This window comes from Netta rufina (genome assembly GCF_964035555.1).
Source record: "Netta rufina genome assembly, chromosome: 10".
NCBI lineage: Eukaryota > Metazoa > Chordata > Aves > Anseriformes > Anatidae > Netta > Netta rufina.
The window spans coordinates 2,012,158-2,022,770 of NC_140133.1; the positions used below are offsets into that span (position 1 = coordinate 2,012,158).

Sequence of the window (10,613 nt, forward strand, 5' to 3'; positions counted from 1 at the left end):
GTGTAATTGAAAATTGAAATTGTATGGTCATCCAGCATTTAACAATTAAATGATGCTGTATTTTTCAGTATTGCATTTTATTTTGAGAGGCAAGCCCTGTCGAAGTTAATGGGAATTTGACCACTGAATTAAATAGCACTGTTTTATCCTTCATCTATGAGAAGTATTTTCTGCTTCTTCTTATTATTATAATTATAAAATGGCATCTTTTTTTTTTTTTTTTTTTTTTTTTCTTTTATTCATTCCAGGTTCCTAAGGATTTATAATCTGCATCAAAGGGCAAATTTTTCATGCTATATACTGTATAGTTGAAATCAAGTACTGCGCAAAAAGTTAGCTGATCTAATAGGTTGATTCCAGCAAAGCAGACGTTTTGAATCTGGACTTTCTTAGTTACTGAGTGTAGAGGATTTTGAATGCTTTTATCCTTTTATTGGTGAATGCACTAAAGTGCATGCAGACAGAGAATGTTAAAGTGGCAGTCAGATAAACTTGTTAAAGCAGTGGGAGTTTTTCCTTTCTTTCTACGTGACTTTATCGTCACAGTGGAGTTAAAAGGCAATTAGCCTTTCAGCTCTTTTCTGGCCAGTTTATTGGCAATTTACACATAACTGTTGAATAGACAGTGCCATATTAAAAATTCCAATGAAGCTGGCCTGGGGATAACAGACTCTAAATTTTAGGTTAATGTAGGTTTCCTTAAGAGGAACTATTGCCAAAAAGCTCAAGTAAAATTATCTAAATACAGTACCTATGCTGCATGCACTCATAGTTGATGGAAAATCGTAGTAGTCTTGCTACATGCTGTGTTACATTTCCAGAGAAATATTTTTATAAAGAGTGTTTGATGAAAAAGTTTATTCTGTTAGTAATAACAGGCTACCCACTGTGTTACTTAAGGCAATGAACGTAGTGAGTAGAACTAGACATTTTCATCATAATAACCACAATTATACTTGCTTTGCATTTCTGTCATTTTCATCTGAGGTCATTAAAACACTTTACAAATGTGGATTGCTTATTTCTTTCAGTACATGAGAAAGTGGGAGAGAGATTATTATGTCAAAGTTTTGACCTAAATTAGTCGAAACTTTGAATTCCATTTTTCCTAAAGAATAGTAAAGGTAATTTTGTGGATTTTTTTTTTCTCATTTCAGTTTCAATAGTAAATCAAACAGCTATTTTGCAGTACTTACAGCCCAAATTGTTGAGATTCTAATAATTGTTGACTGATTCTAATTTAATCATTTATCATCACCAAGAAGAAAGAAGTAAGACACAAGACACATAAGTTCACTACTGGAAAATATATTGGAGTTTTAATGGTATTTCAGTTTTAATCTGCTCTTACCAAAGGAAAAAAAAATATTGATAGATGAGTATGGGTATTATTTGGCTTTAATGATGCATACATTGCTTCTACAAAGAAACATATTTAATTAAGTTTTGTAGCTGATTTTAATTTACTGATGCTAGAACAGAAAATGAGAAATCTATTGAGGTCTGTGTGATTAAAAACCAGATGGTATAAACAAATAGTAGAACTGATATTTTTAACCTGCCCGTATGCATTGCTTAAACTCCTCCAAGTTGTGTCACCTGTGAAATCAATAAAAAAGCTCCTTATAATTACAGCTGAGTTTTGGATCAGGTCCATTTCAAAAAAGGGAGAAAAGCTCATAGGTTTAAAAAATCAAAAGCCCTGTTTTCATTATTTGTAAATTCTTTAGCCACTTCAGAGAGGGCACTCAGATTTTGTTCAGAAAAGAATTGGTGAACTTATGCTCCAATGTGACTTAATAAACAAAATAAAAGGGTTCCATTAGCTCAGGTATAAAATCTAGCAGCTTTTTCATTCAATGTACTACGCTATAATTGGAAGTGATCATCAGTAACCACAGTTTTATTTTAAATGGTATTCAAAATAGTACTTCACCTGTGACTGGTAAGAGCTCAGACTTCTGATCCTAATGAGTCGTCATTAAACTTGTCTGTAACTTTTGTGTGGTAGTCCACCAAATTTATGTTGAAAGTCAACAGAATGGCTTCATTAAATGGGCATTACAATGTGAATCAAAACTCTGGAAGTTGAGAAGTTGCAGATTTAAAGTAGCTGGTATCATTTTCATCTTGTTGCACTTTTGGGCACATTTTACAGTGTTCTTCAATTACACAGCCAATCACTACCTTTTCTGTAGCACCTCATGGCTGTTCAGAGCTTACTTTCTTTTATATTAAATATATTAATGAGTTGCATAGTAAATTTGACAATTGACTGTGGAGAGACAAGTGCTAATGTTATTGGTCAACTTAGTCCTATCCATTAACTTGCTGTGGTTTTCTTATGTGCTAAGAAATTGTATAGACCAAGATACAGATATTGTGCATACCTCTGGTGCTTTTTGTGGTGTTTTTTTTTTTTCTTTTTTTTTTTTTTTTCTTCCATTTCAGTTGTGACCTGTCTCAACTCTATAGAACGTTCACAGTATCTTAAAACAATGAAAATACTGCTGCTATTGTAGTAAGTCATCAGGGACAAAAACAGTGCTGAAGCACTGAGTGGTTGAGTTTTAGGTGGTAGTAGTACTAGTACTCTGTGCTAGGCAAAAGTCACTTTTTAACATCTAAAAAATGAAGAAAATTGAACGTATGATCTTATTTTATAGAGATGTGTCAACGATAACTTGTTGAAGTCTATATAGTCTAACTATTTTAAAAATGGAAAGGACTATAAAAAAACAAAGAGCTTTACACGAGTATGCCAAATGCTTTAGAGCAAATGACCAAGACATCTGAGACAAGCAAAGGCTTTTGAAACTGTGCCCAGTGTCTGTGCACCATCTTTTCCTACACAGATAATAATATTCTTTTATATCACAGAGATGCAGAAAGCAGTTTGTTAGTGTTCTAGAGATATCTAGATGTGATGATGAGCAGTACAGAGAAACCCAAGAAGCAATTAGTATGTAGTTTCAGGTAGATGGTTAGAAAGGCAGCATTTTAAAAACACTGGCATTATTGAAAGGCAGCTTCACTCTGTAAGAAACCTTTAGCCTATGAACAGAATGACACTGAGATCCTAGAGTGAAATATAATGTGTAATTAGTTAGAAATAACCATAAATTTATAGACACCAGGGGGCAGAATTAAGGTTGCAAGGACAGCTATAAACCTGGCATTTTCAACCATCTAAAGGGCTATTTATGTTGCAAACTCAGATTTTTAAATGTAAATGGTATAGAATTTGTTACAAATAATGATCTGAGTTTGTGGAAACAAAAGCTTTTAAATACACTTGGAACAGAAGTGCAATTGCTCATGTATTCAAAATGTGAATTTAACTAAAAGCTAATTTTAATTTGTTTCAGCTGATGTCCAGGACACTATTGTTTGTGGATAAATTATTCCAGCTTTCTAAGGGAAAAACATCAAACAAATCCTATCTTAAAAATTAGACCTCTTTTTGTTACTTTCTAGAGTGCAGAAAATACTGCATATAACTGCAGCTTTTATTTCCAACCTGACCTTCCATGTTCTGAAACTAATTTGCCATACTGCTTCTCAAAGTCTGCTCAAGGACTTCCTTTAGCAGAATAATGTGATTCTTATTAAGTACATCCTATAAGACCCAGGAGAATTGCATGCAAAGGAAATAAGACAGAGACACAAATGAATTTCCATCTTTCAGTCAGATATATGATATTGATGACCAGGATGTATATGAAGGATATTGTAAAGAAGACAAAGAAAAAGAATTAAAGCAAATGTTTGACAAATTGGCTGTCTTCATATGCAAAGATGACAAGTGGTCTATGCAACTAACTAGAAGAGATGTAGGCATCAAGCCAAGTAGTTATATCGTCAACAAGTCTCTTTAAATCACATGCTTATATGTAACCTCTCTTTTAAATAAGACCTCACTTTAAATTACATCATCACAAATTACTAAAAGCCATGAGGTTTTACATGAAAAACAATAGTTTCTCTTTACTCCAAATGTTGTTTTTCACTGGTATTAATTTTATATTTTTACTAGAATACCAAAATATTCTGTTAAAGTGGAACTTCTTTAGTAGATTCTTTGTAAATTTTTAATAACATGTACCAAATATAAATAATTCTGAAAATAGCAACTTTCATTGAAAATCTGCTTCTTCCTCTAGTTAAAGTCTTTCAAAGTAACAAAACATTTTCACATTAGGATAACTTGATAGAAAAATGCATTGAAGTAACTCAAATGTAGTACAACCCCTGTAACTCCTTATGTTTTGGTTCTAGTGTGTCTTGCCCAATGTAGCTAGGCTGATGAGAAAGACCTACACTGTACATGTGACACAGTACAAGTGTAAAAAAGTGAATGGAGTCAGGAACCATCACCTTTTTGTTTTATTCTTCAAAAACATGCAGAATTTGGATAATCAAGATTCTAATATGATTTTCCTCTTAATCTGTTATAAACCATGAAATCTGATATTTTCACCATGACTAATCCATGAAATTTGTGAACTTTGTCTGTGATTTACACAAGCTCTATTTATAAAAAGAACTTGTTTGAGTCCCAAGGCATGGAATATTATTTCCCAGCATGCTTTTAGTGTCTTTTTACTAATAAGTGTAAACAAAATGTGCACATTGATTACATTATTTCAAGATCAGGAAGTAAAACATGAGGAACATGCAAGAGTGTATTTCCCATAGCAATATATATGAGTCTTAAGACATTAAGAAGAAACTAAGCCATCATATCAGAGTTGGTAAAGATGGTTGTGATCATAAAGTTTACCTAAAATAATTGGATAACTTGTTTGTAGATCAAAAACGTATGTGATACTTGTATGTCTTTATATTGTAGGCTTTAGAATTAATTGCTGTCAGCATAAAACAGACCAGACAAAAATAGATTTGCATCAATTCTTTGTAATTGGGATGGGGGTGGGGGAATGGCTTGAATGACAGTGAGGATAATTCTATTTTGTAATTGAGGGAGAGGAAATGGCTATACAACAGTCACATATTGAAGTGAAATTTACTATATATGGGAAAGAATAAGGATACTTTATGTAAATGTAATAATATGCAAGTAATACCTTCAAAAGGAAAGAAAATAATTCTCTTGTGTACAGAAAGTTAGTCTGCTCCAGCTGTCATCTCTCAGTTTGTGGGGGGAAAACTCTTGGGGAAAGGCCAAAACACAGATATTCACAAAGCATCCAATTTTTAGTTCAGCATAATGTCTTAATCATCTTTTACAGAGCTGCTCTGCTCTGTACCAAACATGCTATAAATGTGCAATACAGCCGTACATGTAAATAATCACACTCCCTGTGGTGATGAAAACAAGACGATTACATATTTCAATAACTATACAATACTGCAGGTAATAGAAAAACAGCATTGTTCTGTTGTTTTTCAGTTGAACGGGGGACTAGGGCTACAATTTCTGAATGCTGTGGCTATCTCTACATCATTTCAAATTCCTCATTATACAGTTTTATGGAATATCTCCAGAAATCATACATATTAACAGCACAGATGGCCAACTTGTGACATGATCCATAGATTGAAGCTAGCAAGAACTTTACCTGGTTTGTAATCTGGTCTCTTTCCAGAATAAATGATCATAAATCTATTCACATGTCCATTGAAGTATCGAAATACAGACATCATCCGTCATGTTCCTTCACTCAGTCATGTGATGGGAAATGCCTGTTTTGTGATTGCATAGGTGAACTTCTGGTCATGTGCCGAGGAAGGGCTCGGGAAATAATCTTCATGTGTCTCCTGCAGGTGTCACGATGTTCTTATTTGGTTGCTCAGGTCATGGAATGGCAAGTCTATGCTTTTGCGCTTCTTGTTGGCCTGCCTCCTTAATCATAATAGCTTATGTTCTTAAAGGTGCCACAAACTCTCAAACTAATTTCTGAATGAAAAGAGTCAACTGGATAACTAATGAGATTTAACCAAATATCTGTGAGTTTCCAGAAAAAATAAAGCCATCCCTTATGAAGAAGTAAATTCAAAACAGCTACTTATCATCATACATACCGCAATTAATCTGAGTATCAAATAGAATTAGCAGTTGGCGAGGTTAGAAAAAAAGGGTGGGGGGTGGAGAGATCTGGGAAGTAATGTAAGTGGAAAATAGATGCTTAGATGAAATCTGATTTCATAAAATTCCATTAAATTTAGAAACTAAAATGACCTATTAATCCTTTATTTTCATTAAGTGCACCTTATCTTGATATCTCAGTGTCTCTTTACAAATGCAACTGGGCCCTTCACAACCTTAAAGGTTCTCTAATAGTACTGCTATATTACAGAACTTATGAATAACCAGTAGGGTTACACTACTGGGGTTACACCTAGTAGGGTTATGACATATCATTAACAGATCAAGCAGTAGCAATTACTGAACAGTAACAGTACTGTTAGATAGTACAGTTCAGTAACAGTACTGATATAGATATCTCAGATATTCGGGCTAATAGTTTTATGTATATTTAGCCTAATATGCACAGAATTGTTCAGGACAGAATTGAAGATGTGTAAAGACGTGTAAAAGTTATTTTAAAAAATGTGATTAAAAAAAAAAAGTGTAAAGATGTGTAAAAGATGCAAAAGTCCAAAAGTTTTTGGCTTTATTCATTTTCTGAATCCTTAAGCAAATACTCTTGTGTTTTCTACATTTAGACTCTTAAAAATTATTGCCTTTATGTTATAAAGGATTCTGTTTTACATGATTAACATGGCATGTTCATATGAGACAAAATGCTCTTCATGGTAAATTGGGGCTACAGGATTTACCTAAATGATTGCTGAGTTTGAAAGTTCTATAGCAAGGCCTTTATTTAATGTGTACATTTATCAGCTCAATACAATCTCAATCTCTTGTATTATGTCACTCACGGCTGGAAAGAATAGCATCCTGCTGTTTGTGAAGGTGATCTCCTGCTGCTGTTTAGCCACTTGTAGGATTCCATCCCAGTTCCTCTCATCCACTGTGTTTCAATAGCACCATATTTGGACTCTTTCACACATTCTTTTGTTGCTCTGTTTGAGATGCTCTGTGAGCTGAATTAGAATTTTAATATTCTATTCAAAACATAAGGAATCTTTTTGTTAAATGAGAGTATAAGGAATACTCTTCTCTGCTCCCTAAGATAAAATTTCTACACATGCACTGTATTGTTTTCTTTCAAATTTGTCTAGAATTTGGGGCAATGTTTCAATATATTGGTTTACTTTTTATAAATCAGATCCAATTTGAGGTTTAATGTTACAATAAGGCCTGCTACCATCTTAAATTGTTCCTTTGCTGTTCCTCATTCAGAGTTCAGCATTCCTTGTTTCCTTGTCAAAGGTTTACTGATGTCTTTTTGAGCTGCCTGTGTAAGTCAGGCCTAATTAAAGCAGAGAACCTAAAGGACTCCCAAAATGGTGTTAGAAATGACACCAGAACACAAAGTGCACTGTAGATACCTTTCCATTACTTTCAAGAAGTCAGCTAAGATTTATGTAGACTGATATTTTGCCAGTAACTATTTTTTGATATCCACATAAAGAGAGATATAGAGAAAAAAAAATAAAAAATACTTGAATAGTATACCTATACATACAGTTTCTGTCACTTTACTTCACAGCAAAGCCTGTTAACTTCAGTGGAATTATTTGTGTCTAAGATAGCAATTGAATAAACAGAGTAGCAGAATGTGATCCTTTTTAAGGTAGAACACATAGGCATATACTTGCTTTAAGAATTGTTCTTTAGTGAATGGGATTTGATTTACTGAAAAAAGTGGTTGAAAAAAAAATGGTTGAATTATTTACCCTATGAAAAGAAAAAAGTTCCTTGTCCAAAATATAATATTGCATTAGTCTCTTGTAAAATTAAAAAATAAAAGTGGTGCAGTATATATAGCTTACCTGAGTGTATGAAGAGAATGAAGGCATTATCCAGGTAAAATACATTTCTATAATTTCATATAGTGTTTTTCACTTGTACCAAATTTCCAGCACCGGAAAATTTGGAACAGTTTTTAGAGCATGTACCATGTTTGTTTTAGCCGTGGCTTTCTGCAGTTCAGAATTCTCCGTGTGCTGGATTTTCATCATCAGGAGCTGTTGAGAAACACCATCTCTTGAATGGGTTTAGGAAAGCAAGCAGAAATTGGAAAATATAAGGGCTGCAGCAGTTTTCTAAACTACAAACAAATTTTACAGCTAGCAGTGGGCCAGAGAAGATGATAAAGAAAAAGGGGGAAAGAAAAAGAGTTCTAAAAGTGAAGGTGAAATGGGAGAGAAGTAAAGAAATGTAGGAGGAAGCAAAGGAAACCATATTGAAGAAAATGAGTGGGACAAAGAAAAAAGTAATCCATGGACACTTAGCTCGCTTTTTTTTTTTTTTTTTTGGCGTGTAATGTGTGTATGATTTGTTTAAAAAAATGTTAACGTTTGTAATGATCAAAAGATATAAGAAGGATAAGAGTTTTTAGCGGGGGGGGGGGGGGAGGGGGGAGGGGTTATTTTATGTAATACAAAATGAAGAGATTTGTAAGTGATCCATCTAGTCAATATTAGCTTCAAGTCTTCAGACTTTTGTGGTTCTGCTGCTTCTTTTCTGTTTGTACTTTAAAATTAATTGAAAGCCTCATTGTTTTGTTTAAATTGTGAAAGCTTCCAAGGTCAATGAGTGAGGTAATTGACCTGCCTGTTGTAGGACAAAAATATGTATGTTAAATGCATAATTAGTTTTAATTACATAATTATGGCGTTTAATGTGTGGGGTTCAAAGGTTACTATTACGTTTAGAAGTCATGACAAGAAACACCAAAACAAGCAACACGGTTTAATTCTGCATTTCTTCAGGATTTTAGAAAAGTGGTCCACTGTGTGGCATATATCCTTGACCTTGGATATATGATGATTATAGCAAATAATATATTGCTGTTATACTTTTTTGAATCATAGAGACACCTTTGTAAATGACTAAGTGACTACCAAAGACTTCGTTTAAGTTTAAAGTACATGAAAGTTAATCAACAGTGGGAACTCAACTGACAGCAATTTAATCTGATTGGGTAAGGTAATTACATGATTACCAGGAGTGCTTATGTATTCACAAGGATATTTTTATTGAGGAAAAAAAAGAAAAAAAAAGCTAATTTATTTCTTACTGAGGAGAGAAAAAAAACAAACAAATTTGTTGTCACAGATTAAGAGGACATCCTTCATTCCTTGAAATAGCTTATTTTCAAATTTCAGCAACAAAATGAACTCATAATTATTTGCAAATTTGCACTGGTTTTGTGCTATGTGTTCCTCTGTTTCTAAACTAGAAATAATACTATCAGTTAACCTGTTTTGTTTAAGAAGCTTAATACTGGCACATTAATTATATGAAAGCCTGAAGATGTCATGATGCTTTTGATCTGTCTTAATATGTGTGAACACTTGCTTAAATACAGGTTGATTTCACCAAAGTTAAACTTAAGTGTCCATTTTACTACTGGATATTTTTGGGAATGATGGCATTATTAGCTTTTCTGTGACAGTGAGAGGGAAAAAAAAAAAAAAAAAAAAGCTATGTACAAGACAGTGTTCATAATTGCTAGACGAAAATTTTCACTCCAGGTTCTATGAATGGTCATCTAGAAAATTCTCTTTCAATATAATGACAGTGCAGGGAGTGTTAGAAGATGAATCTTTGTTAACAAACATTAACATCTGTGAATACCAACCTGAAGTGCACTATAGATTAGAATCCCACTTGACTAATAAACTAAGATTTGCTCCAAAGCCTGTTTAAGTAGTGGGCCAGGCTTGGCCTTTGCACTTCGTGTGGTTGTGTTAGACACACACACAAAGACAAACAAACAAACAAACAAACAAAAAAAAAAAACTTACAAGAATAACTTAATATCTCATGGGAAACTGTTGAACACATTCTGCTGGTGGAAATGGGTTGTAATTTTCTTAAGGTTAACTTCTAAGGAATTAAAAAGTTAATGAACTAAATGTTAAATAAAAATATATTATTTTTTGTTAATGAGCTACATCATTGTAGGATGAAGTTATGATACATTTTGTGTTATGAAAATAATTTGTTTTCCCTTTAACTATTTTTCCCTAATTAAGTTCTTTAGAAAATATTACAATTTGAATTGTTTTTCTAAACCAGATGATCCAGTCACTGTTGGAGGCACATAGCCACGGCAAAATCTCATGCTGTACATTGATCACCTGTCCAACCTTTGCCTAGAGTGTGATTCCCAGTTCCTTCAAGAGATCCATCTTTACCTGTCTATAAAGAAGAGGAGGAGAGAGACATCTGGGACATTCAAGTATCAAAGTTTAACACCAGAGCAGGTTGAATCTCCATTTATATTCTCTATATATGTTGTTAATGCTGACTGTGGCTGAATTTTTTTTTGCAGTAATTATACTCTGAAGTGTTAACAGCATTAAAACTTTTTTTTTTTTTTTAACTCCTCACTTACAAAAATTATACATGCATTTTTCTTAGTTCTGTGGTGTGAAACTGAATCTATTGTCATTCTACTCTTAGCAAGTTAGCTAATACTGAGCATGTGTGGCAGTCTGTACCTGTCTCTTGA

The 10,613-nt window shown here is 33.3% G+C and overlaps 1 protein-coding gene across 1 annotated transcript in view; it reads left to right on the top strand.

Moving 5' to 3' along the window:
* ERC2 (ELKS/RAB6-interacting/CAST family member 2) overlaps positions 1–10,258 on the top strand; it is a gene marked incomplete at both ends in the record, with an annotated part of 465,422 nt that extends 455,164 nt beyond the window's left edge. Inside the window, one exon of the mRNA XM_084292445.1 lies at positions 10,178–10,258. Coding sequence (XP_084148571.1) covers positions 10,178–10,258 — 81 coding nt within the window. The remainder of the gene's footprint in view (positions 1–10,177) is intronic.
* Between the last annotated feature and the right edge of the window lie 355 nt (positions 10,259–10,613).